The sequence below is a fragment of the Xiphophorus hellerii genome, chromosome 23 (genome assembly GCF_003331165.1).
Source record: "Xiphophorus hellerii strain 12219 chromosome 23, Xiphophorus_hellerii-4.1, whole genome shotgun sequence".
NCBI lineage: Eukaryota > Metazoa > Chordata > Actinopteri > Cyprinodontiformes > Poeciliidae > Xiphophorus > Xiphophorus hellerii.
Genome location: NC_045694.1, coordinates 18,582,638 through 18,606,418, shown reverse-complemented (window position 1 = coordinate 18,606,418; position 23,781 = coordinate 18,582,638). Strand labels below are relative to the sequence as shown.

At 39.4% G+C, this 23,781-nt stretch overlaps 2 protein-coding genes across 4 annotated transcripts; one reads left to right on the top strand and one right to left on the bottom strand.

Annotated features, from left to right (window-relative positions):
* The first annotated feature begins 1,026 nt into the window (after nucleotides 1-1,026).
* Nucleotides 1,027-5,781, top strand: LOC116714407 (uncharacterized). Its single transcript, XM_032554970.1, has 2 exons — nucleotides 1,027-2,201; nucleotides 5,375-5,781. The coding sequence occupies exons 1-2, from the start codon at nucleotides 1,264-1,266 to the stop codon at nucleotides 5,610-5,612; spliced, it is 1,176 nt and encodes a 391-aa protein (XP_032410861.1). The 5' UTR covers nucleotides 1,027-1,263; the 3' UTR covers nucleotides 5,613-5,781.
* A 678-nt stretch (nucleotides 5,782-6,459) lies between these two features.
* LOC116714406 (mitogen-activated protein kinase 9-like) lies at nucleotides 6,460-23,123 on the bottom strand. 3 transcript variants are annotated; one of them, XM_032554969.1, is made up of 12 exons: nucleotides 22,891-23,123; nucleotides 17,265-17,411; nucleotides 15,568-15,697; nucleotides 15,246-15,304; nucleotides 14,954-15,092; nucleotides 14,081-14,246; nucleotides 13,815-13,886; nucleotides 9,673-9,855; nucleotides 9,420-9,544; nucleotides 9,272-9,335; nucleotides 8,260-8,331; nucleotides 8,004-8,140 (listed from the first exon to the last, which is right to left on the bottom strand). In XM_032554969.1, the coding sequence occupies exons 2-12, from the start codon at nucleotides 17,378-17,380 to the stop codon at nucleotides 8,004-8,006; spliced, it is 1,263 nt and encodes a 420-aa protein (XP_032410860.1). In that variant the 5' UTR covers nucleotides 17,381-17,411; nucleotides 22,891-23,123. The 3 variants fall into 3 exon arrangements, with proteins under 3 accessions (XP_032410858.1, XP_032410860.1, XP_032410857.1); XM_032554966.1 differs by lacking the exon at nucleotides 13,815-13,886 and adding an exon at nucleotides 12,022-12,093 and having other exon boundaries at nucleotides 22,891-23,121; XM_032554967.1 differs by lacking the exons at nucleotides 13,815-13,886; nucleotides 22,891-23,123 and adding an exon at nucleotides 12,022-12,093 and having other exon boundaries at nucleotides 6,460-8,140; nucleotides 17,265-17,380.
* Between the last annotated feature and the right edge of the window lie 658 nt (nucleotides 23,124-23,781).

The window sequence follows — 23,781 nt, the reverse complement described above, 5'->3', positions numbered from 1 at the left end:
AAAACTGGCAACCAAATCCTGCAAAACAGTCACAACACAACTGTTTCCACATCTCAAAACAACCACTAACTTTAATTTATGTTATCTTGATTTTATGCAACGTACTAACATAAAGTAGAATGTAAATGCCCCTTGTACTGATATACTTACAAACAATCCAAGACGTTTGCTTTAGACATCACCCAGTTAGTCCATCTGTGAGTGATTTAATCCAGTTGATCTGTGAAGGCCTCAGAGGTTCGTTAGTGAAGAAGCAGCTTCATGAAGACTGAGGAGCAGAGTAGATGGGTCAGGGATAAAGTTGTCAAGACGTCTGAAGCAAGGTTGTATTATAAAAACAGTATTTCATACTTCTGAAAATGGAAAGGAGAAACAACATGGACATTCTCACCAACTGATAATACGAGAAAAGTATTAGTAAGACAAGCAGCCAAGAGGTCGAGGAGCTGCAATGAGTCAGGTTGGTGAATCTGCTGACAGAAAAACTGCTCATTGTGCGCTCCACAACTCTAGAGCATTATACAGATCTAGAGCATTTTAAAAGGGCAAGAGGAAATTAATAGGCTGCGTCATCGGTTTGTGGTTGCAATGTGAGAAGAACAGAACATTTTAAGGGGTTTACATACTTTTACAAGTAGGAGTACTCAAGTGGGTTTTATTGTATCTGTAAACCAATTTACAGGGAAATTACCAAGGTACAATTTAAGTGTTCAACTAGTAGCTGTAGTCCATATACTTCATACACTGGAGGAAAAACGAAGAAAAATGTCTGAGCTACAGAAATGTAAAACTATGATCCTGCAGGTTTTTGTCATATCTTACTTGTCCAACATCTTATCAGATTTATTGTCTGTGTTTCACACTTTGTGCCCACAACCAACATCTATTTCTGTGGTCTCAGTTATGTGTGACTGTCTTCAGGAATGAGCCGGACTATATTACACCCTGGTACCTCCCCCAGGAGCTGTGCTAAAGTAACAGCTGATGTCACGCCTGCTTAAAGACACATAGTCCCTGGTGGCTACACCCACACTATAACCTGTCCAACAGTATCTTCAAAGACAGAGCAGAGAGGGAAGCAGGGCCGCTGCACCTTCCTCTCCCCAGCCCCCACCCCTCCCGGAGCATCAGGAACCTGGCACAGGGAAGCTCCATGCTGCGCACACAAACCCACAATTGCAGCCTTTAATCCCAGTTTTACAGCAAGCAGAAAAGGGGAGGGTTGACCACTGCTCTTTGCAACCCCATGTGCCTGCTTGGATCATGGAGTTACCCTGTCTCCCAACTGAGACCCCCACCTCAGCCAGCTCCTGCTCCACGGATCCCATGTACGACAACTGCCCACCTTTTGGCCAGCGGGACAGGGCCAGGGAAAAGGAAATGGAGAGCAGGGCTGTGTTTCCTTTAGTAACCAGACTCCTTGGGTCCAGCAGCCCTTTGGTCCCAGCTCTGGCTGAGGTTCATACAGTGGTTGTTGGAGGAAGAGAGCCTGGCTCCTGGCCAGATCGCAGCTACTGCAGCTGTAGAGGGACCCTGGGAGGACAGGCCTGGGAATCAGAGCTTAGTTCTAGCAAAAACAAAGGAGGAGGACAACAGGGAGTGGACTGGCAAGCAGAGGATGGGGCTTATCGGAGCCAAAGCCCCTGTCCGTCGCACAGCGAGGAGCATCGCAGTGCTTTGTCTCTGTATGACAACCTCACCGACACAAGAATAGCTGACAGCTTGGAGGAGGTCTTCGACATAGAAATGAACTTGCAAGAGCATTTTGACGAGCACGCATACACCTCATGGGCCCCTGAGCATATCCAAGGACTGATGCAGGGCGATCCTCTGGGCAAAGAGAAGAACCTCTGGTTGCCTTGTGACATCCTCCTTACCGAAGGTTGTGGTAAACAGCACCAGAGTCCAGACCCAGACAAGAAGCAGGAGCCAGAGCTGGACTCAGGATCCTGTGCTCAAGAGGATCCGATGCTGTCATTTCCACAGCAACGCCTCACAGAAGGTCCTCCGCAGCCAAGCCACAGCCAGGATCTGTGGCCCCTTGCTGAAACCAAGCACTTAAAGGAGACACCGTTGTCTGTGAGGGTGCCCCCTCCGGTTCCCTTGGCTGACCCTTCTGCTAGTGCTCTGCGAAGCATCCTGACGGGCCTCCAGCAGCAGATAATCAAGCAGAGGGAAGAGTACGAGGAACGAATAATCAGGTGATTTAAAATTAGGTTTTTGGCTCAAAAACAGACATAGTCAGCTACTTGTAGTGCTTTACAAAAGCTTTAATACTCCTTTAGCTTCCACAATTGGATCACCTTACAATGGTGTTTTATTGGGGCAAACACAAAGCAGCGAGTAGCAATAAATTGAAAAGATGGTGATATAGTTTTTATATATCATTTTCCTTTATGATGTTATTTGAATTCAACCTGTGTCAGGCTGTTTACATCATCAGATTACCCATTCATAATCTGGCTTTTCACCCAGATTATGAATAGGTGAAAAGCCAGAATAACAATTAATTACAAACATGCAATAATTTATTGTTCATTTATTGTTGATCTCACCAAAATGCAGCAAACCAGTATAACTACAATTTATAAAACCATTTCTTCATCAACAGTGAGTGTAAATCTGTTTATTGAGTCGATCCCTTGTCCATATCTTCTGCTATTGTCATGAAGTGCGGTGGTGAAAGCGGTGAGGGAAACGCAGCAGACCCAGATGAGATGAATGATGCAAGTTTAATGATGAAAATAGGCTTAAACAATTCCAAAAGTCCAAAAGACCTGGCAGCACAGTCGAACGGAAGGCTAGGGCTCAGCACTGGTAGCAACAGGCTACACGAATGGACAAGAACGCATTGACAAGGACCCGACAGAGACGCTGAGACACAGGTGACACTAAATACACTGGGGGTAATCAGGGAACAAGAAACACCTGGGAGTAATCAAGGGGAGACAGGACAACACAGAGACTCAGAGACACAGGAAACTCAAAATAAACACACAGAAAAACACGGAACATGACAGCTATAATTCAATCTGCAAGGCTGTTAGGGTGTATGTCCACCAGCCCTGCGTATGTTCAGAATGAATTTGTTTTTTGGCAACTCTTCAGTGTCTGTGAACATCATCTTTCAAGTCTCTCTTTACAAATTCTCAATTGGATTGAGGTCTGGAATATAAAGTTCTTGTTAGCAGAACTACCCTGTATTTAGCTCCCATCCATCTTCCCATCAACGTTAACCAGCTTTACTGTCCCTGCCGAAGAACACCTTCCCTACAGCATGATGCTGCCACCACCGTACTTTACAGTGGAGTTTATGTTAGTTTTCTATCACTATGTACCTTCTGCCAGAATCTATGATGTAGATCTCAACAGTACTTCCAGAATAACCACCATCCTCTTGACCGTTTGTCTGATTAATGCTCTACTTGCCAGGCCTGTCACTTTAGGCTGGCAGCCATGTTTTAGTAGGTTTGCAGCTGTTCCATACTCTTTTTCAGATGATGGATTAAACAGAGCTCTCAGAGATGTTCAAAGCTTGAGATATTGTTTCATAAACTAAACAAGCTTTAAATGTCTCCGTAACTTTATCTCTGATCCATCCGGTGTGTTCTTCACAAACACCTGATACCTTCACAGAACATCTGGGTTCATACTGAGATGAAATTACACAGAAATGGACTAATACGTGACTTCTGAAGCCAGTTGGGTTATTGGATTGTATTTAAAAGGAACTAATTGTGAATGCTCTCATCAGCTTTTAAGACTTTTATTTTAGTTCCCTTCTCAATTCTTTTCTATTTTGAGTTTGTCTATCCCTCACTGTAAATCACATCTGCCTAAATACTACATTTACCACTGATTTACGGCGCATTTCAGTGAAGGGTAACACAATGTTCCAATATCCATAAAGGGTGCGTCTACAAAAAGCTGCGCTGTTTTGGTTTCCCAGTCCACTCCAACTTTCACCCTACATCCTGTTCAGCTCACAGAGCTAAATTTTCCCACAGGTCTCTGATAACACGCCATGATCCCAACACCTCCTGCATAAATGCTAATGCAACATCAAGTTTCCTAATTTCCGTGAATTCGGCGCTGCAGTTTGTGCTTCCATGACTTAACAGCTGGTGGGTGTAAAGTGGAAAAAAACATATATAGCCTGACTTGCTGACATATAGAAAACAGCTCATGACACTGGAAAGAGAGCTAATTTAAGGGGCCATGCTGCTGACCTAGACACAACACATACCTCATTTATTACCGATATAGATAGAGCATGTCTCGGTGTAAGGTCACGCATTGGAACTATCCGGTGAAGACAAGAGGCTATTGCAATTCTTTTAGCTTGACAGGGAGCGTAAGAGGACAGCACCAAGGGTCAAACGTTTTTGAACACCTGCAGCCGAAGTTTTTAATCTTTTCCAGAGGTCAGTCGTCAATGAAATAAGGTAGGAGTGTCAGAAATTAAGCTGATTAAGCCGAACTGTCTGCATGAACCTTTGCTGGGAGAAGCTCTTAGGCTCTGATTCAACAAAAAATTAAGGAAACTATATCAGATACCCATGATAGATGTGTGGCACTAATTAAATTTCATGGTGCTGTTTTGTGGCAATCAATAAATCTTATCTAATCTTAAAATATGAAAAGACTTAAGGAACAGAAAATCAGGCCTTGTTATCAACAGGGCACACAAAACCAGGACTAAAAGAATAAAACAATGCTTTAATAAGGATAGTGAGGTCTGTAGCTTTGAGACAAATAAGCCATAGATTTTTTTGTTTTGCTATTTTCTTTATATATTTTATATTCTGACCTGAAGCTGAGTCTAGTGAGATGTCGAGTCCTTGGAAGATTGGCAAATGTCCTAAAATGTTTTCACTTGTAAATATTCTCTTTCACTGTTGAACAATGTTTTTGAATTGTTTTGTATTGGTTTTACGTTCCTCCAAGTGATGGTTGCTTTTTTAAGGTCATCGCTGATGTTGTTTTCTTCTCAGTATTGTGCTAACACCCACCAAGCTCACTAAACTCCTGCTGTTTTAGAGGTGTGCACAGTTCTTGACTATAAGTTAATCAAGTGCATGTAATTAGCAGGATTTTTTCATGATGTACCTTTTACAAATTGTGGTTGGTCACTATTGTTTTAAACTTCTTCAATTTCAAAGAATAATCAATATATAAGATGGTTTAACGCAATTCTATGCTGTATTTTAGATAGATAAAAGTGTTAACCCCTTTTCTTTCCAAACTACAAGAGGCAGAATTGAAACACTGAAAACAATTCTCTCACTCACTTTTAAAAGCCACTGACCTCTTACTTTTTTTTTTACTGGTCATTGTGATTGCACTTTTCTTCTTCTCTTCTTACTCCCATCAGCCTGGAGCAGAGAAACGAGGAGCTGGAGGTGGAGGTTGTTCGCCTGAAGACAAATCTGTCGCAGCAGCGCCACTGGTACCAGGTGGTCCAGGCTAAGATTGTGGAGTCTGAGAGGGCCAAAGTTGCTGCAGAGCTCCGTAACGCAACGCTGCAGCGGGAGATGGATCAGTTCTTTGACACCTTCGGTGAGCTCAACAACGAGGCTAAGAAGACAGAATACATCGTCAAGAGTTTTTGAACCAAGTTAAATGTAGCGGGTTTGATGGCATGACCAGTCGACAGAGACTGATTCCTTTAAAGCTTTTCTGATAATGTAGCAAAACAAAACATATTCTTCCCTGTAACAGGAGCATCTCAATAAATTAAATGATCAAAAAGTTTATTTCAGTAAAATCTCTCAAAACGTGGCACTTGTGTTAAGTCATTTCATACAGAAGTTGATGTGAATTAAAGTAAAGAAACGTGCATTTAAGCAACTGAAAAATGACTTCTAATGGAGATATGATCATGACAACTTGACAATTATTCAACAAGCCATCATTTTGCACTCCACTGGGAAGGTGAGCCATAACAGATTGTTGTTAAACGATCTGGCTGTTCAGAGAGCTGGATCCAAGTACATTAATGGAAAGTTGAGTGGAGGAAAAAAGTGTGAAAAAACTTTTTTTCCCTTGAACCTAAAGGCTCAAAGGGACTGTGAAACAATCTATTCAAAAGAAAAAACAAGAGAGTGAACTGAGGAGCATTTTTACTTTAGCATAAGAGAAAAATAAACACTTGCAAAATGATGCATTTCACTTGGAAATCAAGACCGAAAGAGAGAAACTGTTGAGATAAAGGTTATTGAGACGCTGTGAAGCACATTGGACTTAGATTTCTAAATTTAAAATTATTTCCTGTCTTGTTATAATTAAGTATTTTGTGTTTTAAGTTAGGTTTTCTATTAGTTGTGAGAAAGAATTATTAAAACGATCATAAACAAACACTAGAAATTCAACTCTAGTGTAAAGAATCTAACATATAGTTTCACATTTTGATATTTGTATTTGCTGTGATAAGAAAGAACGTCACAACCAACAAGAAGAATCACTGATGTCCACTTTATTAGATTTTAGTTTGGGTAAAGATGTTGGCCAAGTGATATTGTGGTCATTGCAGTCACACATCTCAGATAGCTCAGAGAAGAGCTAAGGAATTACAGAATGAGTTGGCCACTCGTCAGGTTGTTTAAGGCATGACAGAAAGAATAAAAACCATGTTGGTGTACAATGTGGTGCTTAAGTCCTCAGTGGCTCTGTAGTGTCATAATTCTGATTATTCAACACACTGTGCAATCATTTAGGCAAAAAGCAGCTCTGCAGTTCATATAAAAGGCTCTTCTTCGAGTTGCAGGTCTCCACGGTCTCTTAAACAGGCCCTTGTTGCTGGGCAAACTTCTCCCACGAACTCGTCCTCTACAAATGGGGCAACTGCTGTCTTAAGTGATGATTCATAGGAAATAAGGACAGCACTGTACAACTTGTACAACACACATACAGGCTTAAAATAATGATAAAAAAAACAAAACAAAGCAAACAATACTCCGTCGGAACAATATGCATCGTGATACTGCAAGTGAAAAACACAGATCCGGATGGATTTCTCTCAGACCCACAGTATCCTGAAGGTGTGATGCCTTCATGCAAGGTAAACATCTTCGTTTTGTGCTGCCTTTAGGTGAATCCTACATGTTTTCTGGCTTTATGACTAATTTGGTGACTCTCCCAGTGCTAAAGGAATGCTTTAGAAAAAGAGCAGCCCATGCCTTTATTTGCCTTTGAAATATTTTTAACGGGCTATAATGTGGCTTGTGTGCAAAATTTTGCAAGAACAAAAAAAATATATATAAATACATGTATCACTATGCCTCTTTCAGATTTATAGGATTATGATCCGCTTATACACATTTGTCATCAGTACCTTGAATTGAATTTTGTGATTCTTGCTCTACATACAGTACAACAAATGAGGAAACAAAATTGAACACTGAAACTACAGCGGCCTGGAGTAAAAAGCTCAAAATCCACATCACACGTGCCAGTTCATGAAAAACAAACAAACAAAAGCAAAAACGTTTCAGCGCAGATAGCACCACCGTGGACATCTGCAATACTTTCAGCGTGCTAAGGGTTCTAATTCATAAGATCAGCATTGGACCATCAGATGAACTTCAGATGGTTGAGAAGCTTTTGTTCTTTTTGGCGTAACATGCAACAGAGCGGCGAACGGCTGTTTAGTCCGTGTTTGCCCTTATTAGATGACAATAATGACGTTTTCTAAAAAAAAAATAAAAACTATTAAAACACAGGCATACAATGCAAACCTCTAATTCCCCACCTACACCACAAACTTTATAGATGATCAAGTTAAACATTCACCAAGGAAAAGAAGAGTGAATGTTTTTCGTTTTTTTTTTCCACAAACATAACTCTGACCTCCAGGCAACAGTCGCAAACAAGATCCACCTGATCACAAATGGGAAACCAACAAAAAAAAAAAACTGCTTCACTGAGAGAAAAGAACAGAAACACAAGTTAGAGGGGATAAAACCTAAACAGAGGCAGATGAGGAGCTGTGGACACCGAGGCGTTCACTGACTCTCGTCGAGCGGCCCTGTCAGCGTGTCGATGCTGCTGCTGTCTGTGTCCGACGCCAGCGTGTGCTCTGTGGACATGGACGAAATGTCGTTGGCCGAGGACGACTGGGAAGCGGAACCGGACGCCACATCTGAGACGCGACACGTGAGACAGAACCAGGACGGTGATTAAACCCTTCTGACAGCAGCTCATTCCAGCACACTTCCATCCACTTTAAGACAAAAACGGTGGCACGTGATCTGAACCAACCTGAGCAGTCTTCTTTCATTAGACCGTTCTTGTTCCTCTCCTCCCAGTCCATCACTTCTTCATAAATAAGTTCTGTGCAGAAGTAGAAGAAGTAAGGTCAAATGTAATTTCGGGTCTTTCGGTTAAGATTTGTGAAGCTGTAGGTAAATAAATGTTATGTCTGCATTTCTAATAATAGTAAACTACACAAAAACATAAAAGCTTTTTTAAAACTTTTGCGCTTCCAATGGTGCCGCACAAAATTAAGAGCTTGTTTGATATTTTCATCCCGTCTCTTTTACTAGCGGGATATCCATGCAAATGACTACAATCAGAATATTTCATGAGAAAATGGGCATATATGTCTGTGTGTTCCTTCAAAAGGAATGATCAAAATATTATAAGACATAATCCAGATTTCAAATTTATAGATTTCAGAGGTTATTTTTCTACTTCAGGGTTCAAATGTAATGCCTGCAAAAAACACGAAATGTAAGAAAGAAGGAACAGATGGATGTGTTGGCAGATTAAGGGATGGATATATGGAGGTACACACTAATGGACGGAAGTGTGAATGAAGGAAGAGAGGGAGAGACTGATGGAGATAAAGACAGATGGGAGGCTAGATGACAAATGGATGGATGGAAAGGCAGATAAACTGATGCAAAAATGGATAGATGAAAAAACTAATTAATACAGGGATGAAGAAATAGATCAATGGATCAATAGATAAGTGGGGAGACTGAAGGAGGTATGAATGGACTGATGAATGGATAATTCTAATAGTTCATTTGCAACATACTGTATATTGAAAAAAACTGCATAAGAGGCAGGTTGTCAGAAGCAGCTTATTTTTTTTAAGCTTTAGATATTCATCATGCAAACAATGAATCTGGAATTACAAATAATGTTATACTCCATTGTCTCTGTAATTTCTGCAAAACACAAAATTTCCAAATTCCAGACTTGGAGACTGCAGAAACCCTGGAAATAATCTAATGCTGTTTTGCGTCCCTAGAGGGCGGTGTACCACCTTTCCACTGCTCGATGGTGTGCTCTCTCTCTTCCAGCTGCTTATCTGAAATCTGAGGAGGAGGCTGAAACACAAAAGGGAACAGATCCATCAGAGTAATCGCTAGCACTATTCCTGTGCTGAGAAAGTCTACCACTAGTTTCCTCACCGCGTCCGCCTCTGCAGGGTCGTACCACACGTGGATGTAGGGGTGATGAAGGGCTTCCTCTACCGAGATACGGCATTCCGGATCAATGACCAGCATTTTGGAGAGCAGATCCCGAGCTTGAACAGCTGGTTAGGCAAAACAGGACAAGCATTACCGTGTCTGTAACATCTCTGGGGACAAGCTGGTGACTTTCGATTGCCAGGCCAGCATTTATGCAAAGTATTGGTTTTGTTTAAGTTCCCGAAGCTCTTACTTTTCACTTTGTCTTGTTCAGATTCAGAAGGGAAAGCCCAATCCGGGAACAGCTCTGTGAAGCTGACGCCTGGATACTGCGGCTTGTTCATCACATAGTTCCTTACGGTCTCCATCAGTCGGTTCATAAACTCTAGACTGGGCGTACCCAGAATCTCAATCACTTTATTCCACTGGTCGATGTCTGGACAAAGTCGTTTGTTATGGAAAATTGTAGGCATGTACACTACAATTATAAATGAAAGTGAAAAAGACACGCCTGAAAATTTAAACAAAGAATATAAAACAAGAAATCAGTGCCAAGATTTTAGTGGGCCATAAAGTGGTTCAAAGTGTCAATAAATTTAATATGAACAAAAACCATATGTTCATATGGTTTTTGAACATATGAACATATGTTCATATGTTCATATGAACATATGTTCATATGAACATATGATTAAAGGTTAAAGGAACCTTTAATCATAAAGGTTCCTTTAACCTTTATGATTAAAGGAACCTTAATCATAAAGGTTCCTTTAACCTTTATGATTAAAGGAACCTTAATCATAAAGGTTCCTTTAACCTTTATGATTAAAGGAACCTTAATCATAAAGGTTCCTTTATGATTAGGAACCTTATGATTCCTAATCATAAAGGTTATGATTAGGAATCATAACCTTTACAGTTTTTTGCAAAAGTATTTACACCAACTGAACCTTTTTACGTGTCATCACTTAGACAATGTTCAATATTAACATTTTATGTGACAGATCAACACAAATCTGTTGATTGATTGTGTCATTATTGAAAACAGAGATACACAAATATCCATTTACATGGATGTAATGTAATAATTTAAATACCTTTGTATATAGCCCGATTTATTATGGTACCCTTAAACAACTCCAGTGCAATCAATTGCTTTAAAAGCCACCTGATTAGTAAATACTCAATGTGTCTCTACAAACACTGTGAAACCAACCCCTATAATAAAGCACAGTAGAGGCAGCATCATTCTGTGGGACAAGGAGCTGGTCAGTGTTGATGGAAAGATGGATGTAAACACAGGACAACACTGGAAAAACAAACAAACAAAAAAAAAACGTTCAAGGCAAATAAAAGCTTCGAGACTCCAGCAGGACGACAACACTAAACATACAGATAGAGCAACAGCAGAACGGTGTGGAGCAAAAGCAAATTATATGCTGGAATGACCTAGTAAAAGTCCAGGTCTTAAAAATCTGTAAAAAGTTTTCATTCCCAGATTTTGCCAATTTGCCACTACTAAGAATATGTAAAAAAACAACAACTCTATTATATGGTTATGCAAAACTAATAAAGAACATACTCCCGAAGACCTGCAGCTGTGATTGCAGCAAAAAGTGGTTTTACAAAGCATCCAGTCAAATACTTCAATTTTCTTTTCATGTTAAAATATTTTTAGTGTGGTGTCATCTGACTGAATCAGTGGGAGAGCAGATGCTTCACGTGAAGAGGCTAAAGTCCCTGGTTCGATTCTCAGGCTAATTTCTTTCTCTCTGCCCTTTTCCTGTCATTTTTCGTTCCTTTTCTGTTCATTAAACAAATGAAAAGGCCAGAATAGTTCTTAAAATAAGCCAAAAAAAAATTTGATTGATCATCTGATCATTTTAGTTTGCTGCTGGCTATATGGTGCAGTGCTACATCAAGTAGGCATCGGACAGTCTGTACTTAAATGTAGGCATTTGTACTTAAACAACTGATAAATATCAAGGAGTGGAGAATCCATCTAGCTCTCCATGTTTGTCTGTCAGAGAAATGGGCTGGGCGGGAGGCTCAAATTCATCAAGTGGATCTTGACATTTTTCGGTTTGGTCCCCAACAGAACATAAATACAAGCGAAGGCAATTATCTTGCAGGATGAAAAGCGATATAACCTGGTATCACACTTGTTGCCTTGAATCCATTCAAAGCTACTCGCCTACAACGCAGTCCCTGGTAAGTGAGAGGCGATAATTAGAGACAGAGAGACAAACACTATAAATGCTAATGATGTGAATTATTTCAGTCTGATTCCATCTGTCAATTAGGGAGACTGCAGTCGTCTGAACCAGAAATTGTCTGATTAATAAACATTGGCGGGAACACATAAAATCTTAGCTTAAACCCAGATCTGCTCTAAATAGTAGGGTTAAATCTACAAATACTATAAAGATCTATGACGTCAGACTTGCAAAGCGCTTTTCAGGACTCAAGGATGCTTTAAAATGAAATGAATATCTATGACGATAACAGAAAACATCTTGATGTGTTTGAAGGACTACAAGACAGAACGCTCTGAATGTTAGACACCAACTGGCACAGAGACAATGAGAAGAGTGAAGGATACGATCGGTGCCCTGGAAGATGACGCTGCCTTTTACCATCTCTCCCATGATGCACCCCACTGACCAGATGTCCACTGGGAACAGAAAACACACACAAATGTGACACACAAAATCCCACAAACAAAAATTATTGCACTGAAATGATGAAAAAAACAAAAAAACAAATACACAGTAACACGTCACAGTAAAGCTGTACAGATGAACTACAGACGCATGGTTTGCTCTGACTGACAAACACTGAGATGTAAAAACGCCACGCCTCATTGTTTTCAGAGAAATGTTCTGCTGATTTCTTCATGCGGTGCACATCTTCAGTCTGGCTTCAAACCGGCTGCAGCCTTCCAGGCCTTTTTCTCGCCTACGCTTATCAGTTTACACAGCTGTTGCTCTCTCCCTTACTTTCTCTTTGTGTGTGCATGGGTGTGTGTGTGTGTGAGTGTGTGTGTTTTTAATAGAGGAGGACGGAGTTTGTCTTTTACCCTCACTCTCTTGAGTTGCCTGTTTGCTCGGGAGCGTTATTAAGTGGCAAATGGCCATTTACTGTTTCCTCCGGTCCACTTTCCCTCAAGCTGAAAGCTCCCTCTGCCTCTGATAAAATCTCCAGAGCCCTGCACATAATTCCAAGTCGATTCTTCACAAATATCACATGAATCATAAATGTAAACTTTGCGCAGAGTACACCAGGGATTTTTTTAAGGCTGTATGCATCTCAACAGAATGTGGGGAGGGACACACACCCTCTCACTCTGAGTGTTTTCATCAGTGCCTCTGAAAGCATGACTGGGTTATATAACACAGCAACAATTAGGCAGTGATATTTGACATAAGTTATGACTGTGTAACAAATAAACAGATCTATCTAAAACGCGTTTACTTTGTGTGGATTGCTCTTAAAGCACAATCGCAATGTTTACATCTCCTTTTGCTTGACTGACTGACTTTAATTTTTCTATCACCTGTTCCAGTCCACAAGAGACCCCTGCTTTCATCAGCTGCTCATGGACACATCCCCAAAGGTGCATATGGGTACACACCAACTGATAAGAAGTGGAACCATACAGACACACGGCATTTCTAAAATCTTTACAATGTTTCACTGAAAAAAAAAAGTCTACATAAATGATTTTCTTGCAGTCAGTTAAAAGAAATTCCCCAGTGTGAAAAAAGAAAAGAGCCAAAAAAATGTCCAAGTGACATTCTGGATTAGGCAGGAAAATAATTAAGATGGCATTGTTTACGTGGCTATTTAAAATAATGATAAGAAGAAATTCAATGCACTACAAGTTGAATTTTTTTTAGAAATGGTCAAACATGAGGGGACCCTCGTCCATGTTAACGTGACATATTGTGTTCAGTTACATGTTTTTAAGCAATGTCACAGAGACTGCTGGCGTTTTCTGACGCACCGATGTCCGTGCTCTAATTCTGGCCGGTCAGGAGCAACTCGGCTCCACCGGTGTAATGCGCAGGAATGACGCATGTAGTGTAAATCTGAGATGATATAGATAGGCGTTTGTATTGCATGAAATGGTAACACCAAGAAGACCTGCAAAGTCACTTTTATTCATCTCCTTGGCAACTACCAGGGCATGGAGACATAACATAGTTTTAGTGTTTAAAAATTCTGTGACTGACTAAACTACTAGGTACAAAATATATATCTAAAGTATTTCTGAAAGAATCCTAAGAGAGTCTTTCTGGGATGCGTTTCAAAGATAACAAAGAAAAATAAAACAGAAGAAAAACATCAGAAACATTTGAATGAAGGTTTTCTTGGAGTAACAAGGAAGGATACAGTCCTTTCCAGGAAAGAGAACTTTATGACAGATCATTTCAGCCATTATGCAGCCAACTGACCACAGGTCCACTGAAGCAGAGTAGTTGCAGATTGAAAGCATTCAATGACATTGAATGGCTAAAATTACCACACAGAAAACTAACAGCATAACTGGATCAACAAGAACAGACAGTTGAAATTGTTTTCAATTGTAAAGCAGAAATTTGAAAACCTGTTTGAGAATTATTAATTTCTGTGAAAATCTGGTGGGTATTTTTTCTCACCATTCTCCTTATACTTCATGCCCAGAATGACCTCTGGGGCGCGGTAGTATCGGGTTACTACATAGGGGGTCATCATGAAGTTTGTGCAAGCTGTCCGTGCAAGACCGAAGTCAAGGATTTTCAGAGTGCAATCAGACTTCACAACAATGTTGCTGGGCTTCAGATCCTGAAGAGGAAGACAACAAAAGTATTTTACAGGGAAAAAAAACCCACATTCACTGGAAAAAGACTGTCAAGAGATGCTAGGTAATGTTCCTCAGAGTTTACATCTCAGCGACTTTACCCAAAGAAAGTGTAGGCAGTGAAATGCTCAGAAAAAAATGTATAGGGAACTTGGGAGCTCCATCTCAGGCTCTACAGACTCCAGTCAGTGGGTTAAATGTGAAAAATCATGAAAACACAGAATAACTGCGGCTTGTTTGGAAGTCAGCAGCAGCAGAGCATTTATCTCTAATAATTCAAAATATGGCAGTGGAACATACAAAGCTGCCTCTGAATGAGCCATAAAACATCAAAAAGAATGTCAGAAGAGTTGTCTCAAACAACTATCAAGCAAGGTGGAAGACGGCTCATGATTTGGCCCTTGTTTCCCATAGGATATGGGCATCTTGAAATAACGGAGTTGACCATGAACTCCTTTGCATACTGAAGCATCCAGGAGTCAAACTACAGAATGAACAAGAATTACTAAATTATGGAGTTTACATATCTTTCCCCTTTTCCTTCACATTTAATGACTAGGGAGGAGAGTTAAGGATTTTTTGTATTCAGGCATCTCCACATTTTTTCTTAATACTTTTAACAAAAGAGAGGGAAGTAAAATGCACCATGTTCTCTGCCGATTCAGCTCAAAGCACAAACACCTGGACTTACTCTGTGGATGATCCCAGCTGAGTGCAGGTGCCTGATGCCACAAAGGATCTGATAGAGCAGGTAGGACATCCTCTCGTGGTCCAGGTCCATGTGAATCACCTGACATAAGCTGGCATCCATCAGCTCCATCACCAGGTAACTAAAGGAGAGGAAGCGTGAATGATGCAAGCAAAGATTTATTTGAAAATCAAACCTAGAAACAATAAAAAAGAAACTGGAAAAAATGGACAGAAAAAGAAATTTGGATAAAATATTTGGACTAAGCTCTAAAGAAGCCTCCGCTGTCACTCACAGATCCTGGAACTCCTCCAGAGACTTCTGAGGCGTGAAAACATTGATCAGACGGATGATCTGCGAGCACAAAAACAGACCATTAGTTCACCCTGTTACTCTCCCATCCACTTCACTGCACAGAGCTCACTCTTTCCTCCTCTCAGGTCTCTTCATTTTTTAAAGTATTTTATGCAGCGACTTCCAGAGTTTCTTCCCAAAGAATGATTTGATCTTATACCAGCTTTATCCTGCTGCATAACTAATTAAATCACATATTTATTGAAGCTTATTTGCATCTTTACATCAAAAATAACATTCTGTTGCCTTGCATTAAATCTTACATTTTTGTGGTTGACACATTTCAGCAGCACCAGTTCCCTGTAGGCCCGCTTTGCATGGGTCTGGTTCTGAAAGGGCCGACAGAGCTTCTTCACAGCCACTGGTATACCGAGGACTGTATCCAGAGCAGAGCTAGTCACACATTTCATGAAAAATTAAAGAGAAAAAAAGGTTAGAAGCACATATGTGACTCTTACTGAGAGAGGCACTTCCTTGCCTCAAGGCAGAAAGAAAAAACCAGCCAAGTTACATTTTTACTGAGTTTCTCTCATTTTAAACAAGAGAGATCAGTGTGCAGCCCTTCAAACAATGGTAAGGTTACTGGTAACAATCCAATATAGGATTACACAGAAGACGTGTTCTAGCTGAGTACTGAACCAGCTACAATTATTTTTGACTGTATTAATAATGTAATATTATACATCCATTAAGATGTAGAGAACAGCTTAAGTTTATAAATAATAGCACTTCTATCTAGGCTGGCTTTGAGAATCATTAGAAACACATCCAAAGTTTTCTAAAGCTAGTCATTTGAAACTTTTTTTATAATTACTCTTGTTAAGAAAACAAATCTGAAATGTCAGAAATTTAAATAAAAAATCTGGGGAGTTTTCTAAGCGGAAACATGTTGCGCTAACAACAACCCTTTTATGTGAAAATTGACAGTAAAGTGTTCCTAGAGGAATCACAAAAGCTGTAAGAAACTTTCAGAAAACAAGACTTTCTATGGAGGCACATCAGTTGCTGTTTTAGGCTGCAAGTTTCAATAGGGAGCAAAACCACAACAAATAAAAGAAGAGCTGAAAATATTACAGAAAAGTTGCTCTGCAACCTGTGGATCTTGACGTTGGACAAATTGCTGCTGCTTTTAGCACGTTTGCAGTGTATTTCTATAGCATATCTGCAAAGAATTTCCACAACACAATAACTCACATAGTACAAAGAAATACCGTACTTATTGTTTTATAAATACAGAAAGTTCCAGTGTAAACATTTTTAAGTAAAAGTTAGATTTAGGTTTCTTTTGGAAAACAAAATATAGAAAAAAAATCTTTTTAAATGCAAATGTAGCAATTAAATTATGGCTTACTTGTGTTACTTATGGTAGCAACCGCTAATAAAGGTTTTTAAACACCACTCTAGGTGACAACTCTGTAAAAATATCATTTGTTTTAAAATGAAACTAAAAGGTATTTTAGGGTGACTTTTCTCTCAAACACATTGCATTATATTTCCTGTGCTGTGACTAGTAATGATTGTTCACAGCAGAAATGCAGATCAGCTATAGTTGATCAATTCATCTCTACTAATAGCATCATCTTGGTCTGACGCTGTTCTACATTTTAACATTAACTGTCTGGTATCCCTGCAAGATGCATTTAATAACCAAAAAATGTTTCATTTTTCAAAGACATCAACTCAAACATTTTATAAAATGAGGTACAATAGCTATTCATAATATAAGAGGAAAGTCTTGGCTGTAAACACCAACTTGATATTTTGAAGAGTGCTAAACCTTTTTTTTTTTAATCAGGAATAGATTGCTTATGCCTAATGACTTTGTAATAACTGCACAGTAGAAAAAGATGCAAAATGACCTAAAAACAACCTGATTATGAAAGAATTAGGAACGAGGTCTGGAAATTTACAGCACTGAGATACTTTCACAGCCAGCAAACAAACTCTAATAGAATCTCACCAGACAATGCCTTGGGCCCCTGAGCCAATGGCACGAAGCTGCTGGTAGCGCTTGAGCACAGTGAAGGTGGAGTCCCCCACCTGGACACTGTAGAACTGGCCCTCCGCCTCACTCATCGTGCTGAGAAGTCAGGACCAGCAGCACAGTCTGTCCACACACACACACACAAAAACATGTTATTAACACTCAAACAAGAGGATGAAGAACACGCAAAGGCCGGTTAGCCTGAAATCGGGTTACTTGTTCCTTTTCCAGAGCAGTCTAAAACCCAACAATCATGTCTTGCTGCTCTCTTTCATCATTTTACAACAACAGAAGCAGAGTAGATATGCTGATGCTGAAGCTGCTAATGTTTTGGTCTGTGACTGTATGTGAACATCAAGGTCAACAGAGAAGGCTGAAAGCTTGATGAAGAGATCCTGAGGCTCTTGATGCCATCTTCAAACTCGGACTGACACGCTCATGCTAAATAAACACAGACAGAACACACTGACTAGCAGAGGCAGCCGTCGGCTTGAACATGTTTGTGATCTGACGGCAGATTAACTGTACAGCAGGAGTACATACATGTTAGGAAAACACACAACATGCTTGTGGGTTTCTAACAGTCGTGATAGCGCTGATTCCTGGGGCAGGAAGTGGAGGGGTGTTATTCTTGGCAGTCATTTCTGTGTGTGTGTTTGCATGTGGGCGAAGACACACTATCGTGTAGCTATGCAACAGCAACGAGTCACGGCTGTTTGCCATTCCCTAAAAAAACAGCCACAAGTTAAATGGAGATGGATTTTTTTTTTTAGCTCTTTGACATCAACTGACTGGTCTGGATGCTCCAGATAAAATCCACACACAGAATCAGCAGCGCAGACCTTATGGAGTGGCATTACATGATGTAATGCCACACATTTTTTAAAATTGTAAAAATACTGGGCCTTTCCAGGCAATCTTTGTTGACTTCTTTACTTTCGTTTCACAATATTTTCACAATGTTTCTACAGTGGAAATGTTTTAAATGTCCTGAAGATCCCAGAAACTAAAAGCAAGGAGGAAAAGATACTACAAAGAAAGAAGGAAGGAAAGACAGGATGACAAAAACAAGCAAAACAAAGGGAAGGATGAGATTTAAACATATATGATTGGAAATAAAGGCTGGAAGTACACAAATATTTTCTATGCCGTTTTCTTTTCCCCCTCTTATCCAGACCTAGAAAATATTTTTTTTAAATTCAGACTGTGTTAAAACCCTGTTATCAGTGTTTGTTTTCACACAGAAATACACTGCTTTTTTAAATATATTGCCCTGGCTAACATAACAACTTTGACAACATAACTTGCATATATTATTTGCAGAAAGAGAGTACTGTGTTTAACAAAAAACCACAGTTTGTTTGGGAATAGAGATGAAAAATAATAAGCTCCTGTTATATAAAACAACACAGTGATGTCTGGTTGGCCTCTGTGGCTTTGAGGCAGCAATCTTTCTCAATCGTTCATATTTGGCAATTCTTAATTGTTTTTCTGGACATGTTGGCATTTTCAACAAACCTGAACAATAATCCGGTTTGAATTTCCTGTCTCTTTTAGTGAAACTTTGATTTCTCATTGTCTTCTTCACATCAGCTGAAACGGGTCATTGGATTGGCCACACACTTTTCTCGTAAAAATATGCTGCAGCGTTCATGTGTAATAACGTAGCCCTGCAACATTATTGCTCTTTAATTCAAACCATGCTGTGAAGCTGGTCTGGTTCCTAACAAGGCTGGCCAGTCATTTTCCCATTTGGGTCACAGGAGATGTGGGAAATTGAGGGCCGGATTAATGACTGAACTCAATCACTCCAAAAATATGTTGATAGAGATAAACTCTAAATATCATCAATAATGAAATTTAACATGTCATCATGACAACTGAAGCGTTATTATAAAAAACCATAATTTTCCTATACATGTACTTTAGGAATATGCAGATTCTCATGATAATATAATTAAGTAAAAATCAAGTAAACAGTGCACTTCTAAACTGCTTAAAGTTATTTCTAAACAACTTATGCCAAAAGCAAGATTTTCTAATATCAAGTGAAGTGAAGCCCAAAGCAATATTTAGGGTGAATCCTGAATCCTGTTTATGCTTGTTGCATTTGAAGATGGTTGCAGAGGCAAATGATGTTTCCTAAAAGCCATTCCTCATTTGGTAACCTTTATTTGACTAAATTAACTACACTCTGACCCTATAGACTTTCTACCTTTATACTTTTGCATAAATCTTTCTTTCTCTGTTTCATTTGCTGTATGGATTCTTTCTCACATCCATTTAGCTCCCTTCCTACACCTGAAAGGAGAGCTGTAAATAACTTAGCCGCCTGTGTTCCTCTGTCAGGAATTTGTCATGGTGGTTTTTGGCACTGGGATCTCTTCACTCGTTTGGTCTTTTCTGGATTTCCCCAGGTTTCCTCCCAGAGAAAGGCTGGCTGATTTATTTTTCTCAGCACTCTCAATATAGCATGCCTTCTGAGGTACTTGATGAAATAATAGCATGGGTAGGAAAAGCCAAATGCTAATGGATTGACAGTACTCAATTACAACATTGTGTTCGCTATTTAAGTATAGAAGAACCACCACTAAAATACAGATATTTTTATTTTTATCCTAACAATTTAGATTCAGTATTGTCTAAAATCTGAATTTAATCTTAGACATGTGTGCATATTTAAATAAGATTTGATTAGTATGTGGTAACGCTGATGTTCCCATGATAAAACCTGGACTACTAAAGCCACCCTGCAAGGTGGATGAGTCACAGCATCAATTATGATCACATTTCAGGCTCTCAGTGGTGACTACATCATGACAAAGCTGCTGCTGCAAACGTAGTTAAAATCTGAAGCATACCACAAACCTCATTCCTTTGTCAAAAAGAACAGCTAAAGAAGAAAAATGTACACAATGGTGAATAAAATTACTAAATGAAGTCAATATTTTGACCATCAAAAATCAACCTCACATAAAATGCCATGCAAAGACGTTTACAGAGGTTTGTTCCTAAGCAGCAAGAAAGCAGAGACCACCACCAATCATTTAGTAAAGAAACGCTTTAGTTAATGTTTAGCAACTTAAACATTGCTAAACATTGATTTAAAGGATAAAAAATATCTGCTCTGAGTAAAGTAATACATTATAAATATTCAGGCCTACTACAAGATGATGATTATTTTCTAGACTAATGACTGACTTAAAAAACCTGGTTGTAGAAATAAAGAACATTTAAAATACTTTTTTCTAGTTCACAAAAAACCCCATCTGTTACTCAGTGAAGAGTGAAATGAAAGAAAAATACAGTGATTTGTGCAAGAAGCATTTGTGAATTAACATTAGATTAACTGGGATTTTACTGATGCAACCGTTTAGATCTTGCTGTCATATTTTATTTTTGTTTAAAAAAACCCCACGTATGATATTACCTCACACTAAAAATGTTTCAAACTAAGTATTATAGCAACAAAAGAAAAAAATCGCCTTAAGTTGACCATTTCTCTCTCAGCCGTAGACAGAATAGATCAGCGTTACTTCATCCTGGTCCTGAGGGCTTGCTGTTCTACATGTTTCTTCACACACCTGATTTAAATGAATGCGTGATTAGCAGACATCTGAGTAGATGCTGAGGAGGGTAATGCCCTCCTCAGACCATCTAATAGATGAAGAACTGTGAGCCCTGAGGACCACGAATACATCACTGCAATGTTCAGCTTTTTTGTCTTAGTAAAAATATTGTACCATAACTGCAAGTCAGCTGCAAGAATCCTGACAGAGAGTTCACATCTCTGCAATTTCTAAGTTTCTACATTGGCTAACAGTAAGTAAGGTGCTTTTCATTAAGTTTTTCATCATAAATAGTCGTACCCCACAATATATGACTGATTTTATCATACCAGTTTTTCAGATTCCTCAGATCTTGTGAAAAAGAGAGTGAAAAAAAATGCAGGATGAAGTTTAATTTTTTTAAAATTGACATCACACGTAAATGTCCAGTGTAAACTTTGTAATTCTTAAATTTTAACATCATCTAAGATTCCTTGTATATTCAGTTTTCTCATCCTTCATTTTACCTTAGATTGGTTGTATTTTATTATTATCTTTTTTTTTTCTTTTTACATATTTGTGGTTCTAGTGGGTATTATTTTAGGGTTCTGAAATTGTTGAAGTCTTTCTCCAGCGTTTCTCCTCTTAATCATTATTATTATTCAATCAGTCCTTCTAACCACCATAATCTCTATTTACCTCATTTATTCTGTACTTTATTTTTTAGAAATTGCATCCAAGTGTCAACATCTAGTTTTTGCTTTGAGGTGAGGTTGAAGGACTTGGAGCCTATCTACTTTGTGCAATGAGCCATTACCACTAGCAGGAAAAATGTTCCTTAGCATGACCCTACTGCCACTATGCTTGACACTTGGTGTAGTATTCTTTGGTGTGAAAAATCCATCTTGATTCCAAATATTGTTACTGTGGCCAAACAGCTGAATCTCACCTGACCATGGAAATATTCTAACATAACTTGTTATCAATCCATTTAAATATTTTTGCTTAAGTCTATCCATTGAATAATTAATATCATTATTATTAACGTAAGAACTACCACTCAGTTATTTTAGCCGCAGTACATACTGTAAGGAATCACTGCTTTCTTGCACATAAACTGTGATAATGTGAAACCAGAGTATTCTGCCTCAAGGTAACCATGAACCTCATACTGGTATGCCTAATGGTGACCAACAGGACTTTGTGGATATATGTACTTTTTTCATCTTACCAGTTAAAGAGCAGAAGAGAGCTGTGACCTTCACATAATCATCAGCATCCTCCACAGTAACTCATCATGGCTATTGTCCAGCTCATCATGAGCCTAGCCCAGCTTTGGGGTCTGACGTGGCTCTCAGTAGGGAGGTGGATAAGGAGTCATATCAGATTAACATGACCTGAAAAGTATGTCTCATTGTCATGTAGCAGCGTTATAAAACAGCACACATCTACATCCAAGACTCTGCTGCTGCTGCTTCTGATGTCAATTAAGGATGAAGGGAAAGTGGCGATAAAGGATGAAGGGAGTGCTTCTGTGATTCCTCTACACATGACAGGTAAATTCACTGTATACAAGCTCAGTCTCAGTCGCTGACAAGTATCTGGCATACCAAATAAACTAGATGGGGGTGAAAATAGTACATGCGTTCATCACATCTGCAGCTGTGTTTGTGTTTCACAGCTGTGGGCATGTTTGTTGCTCTGATCACGTTAGGCCCAATGAAATGCAACTCATATGGGTCATTTGTGAACGGAGTGAATTGATGACATGCTGTTAAAGCAGAGGTACAACACGGAGGTATGCGAGCAATAAAGCAGTGTGACACCGGGTACCGCTGGTATTCGCAGCTTTGATACAAGAAAGCACCAAAATAACCACTACCTGAATTAATCAAATGTTTAACCGGACACACAGTCGGTGGGGCCTAAACCACCAGCCTGCCTCCAATCTATGGGCAGCAATGCGGTAGTCGGGCCGCCGGGGCTGAGCTGGAAGCCCCGGCAGTCCGAGAGGGACGACGACAGGAGGCGGTAGCTGCAGCAGTCAAACCTACCTTCTCCTTTCGCCGCTCCCAGGAAGCTCCCATGCATCCAAAACGCGAGTCAAACTCTTTCCCACTCCTTTAGGAACGACGGTGAAGTGGAGGGGGGGGGGGAAGTTTAAAACAACCAGAGTCGTGACTCTCACCACTGACAAACAGACAGACCCTGGTCCGAGCTAACTCCAGCGGCAGCGCAGCGCGGAGAAGCCGAAACAAGCAGAGACAGAGGAGCGAGGAAAGAGGGTGACGTCATTCCGCACAGTTTACGTTCACAAAAAAAAAAAAAAAAAGAAAACATATTAACTTCCTTGAGAAAGTTTGTTTAGCATTTTTATCAGAAATATCTAAAGGTACAGATTAAACCCTAGTTTTTAATCGCTACATGTTTTGGATCTGGTCTAACATAGTAGACGTGTACTTTGGTTTTCTCACTTAGCTGTCAGCTTCTGGCACTGGATTCAAAGTAAAGAAAGATACCATATCTACTGAATTATGCACTCGTATTAACATCTGACAGAACTTCCCATTAAGAATTCTGTGCAAACCTTTTAAGTATACATTTTGACTGTAATATGTCATTATGGTACAATTCTCTTTAATCTTAATTTCACAGTTGGGGTGTACTTTTAGATCAATTTGTGTGTAAAAAAATATTTTGTAATGTAGCTTTAATGCAATTTATCATACTAATATTTCACACACTAGCACAGGCTACTTACCAGACAATTTTAATATGGATTAATAAGGAAATCCTTCAGCCATTTAAATGAACCGAAAACTGGTTGGATAAGAAAAAGCATAAAATAAGAATATCTCAGTAGCACACGGGATGCAATGTCCTCTTCATTATTCCACCTTTGTCTTTTCACTCTGTTTAACCATAAAACCAAATTAATACAATAT

What these genes read in the sequence shown, in the direction of transcription:
- LOC116714407 (XM_032554970.1), top strand. Translation starts at nt 1,264, where the DNA reads ATGGAGTTACCCTGTCTCCCAACTGAGACCCCCACCTCAGCCAGCTCC. An exon ending in TACGAGGAACGAATAATCAG is followed by an intron (nt 2,202 to 5,374) that starts GTGATTTAAAAT and finishes TACTCCCATCAG; the next exon opens with CCTGGAGCAGAGAAACGAGG.
- LOC116714406 (XM_032554969.1), bottom strand. Translation starts at nt 17,380, where the DNA reads ATGAGTGAGGCGGAGGGCCAGTTCTACAGTGTCCAGGTGGGGGACTCC. An exon ending in TCTCTTTCCTGGAAAGGACT is followed by an intron (nt 9,856 to 13,814) that starts GTATCCTTCCTT and finishes GACTTTGTCCAG; the next exon opens with ACATCGACCAGTGGAATAAA. An exon ending in AATGAAAGAAGACTGCTCAG is followed by an intron (nt 8,141 to 8,259) that starts GTTGGTTCAGAT and finishes GTCGCGTCTCAG; the next exon opens with ATGTGGCGTCCGGTTCCGCT.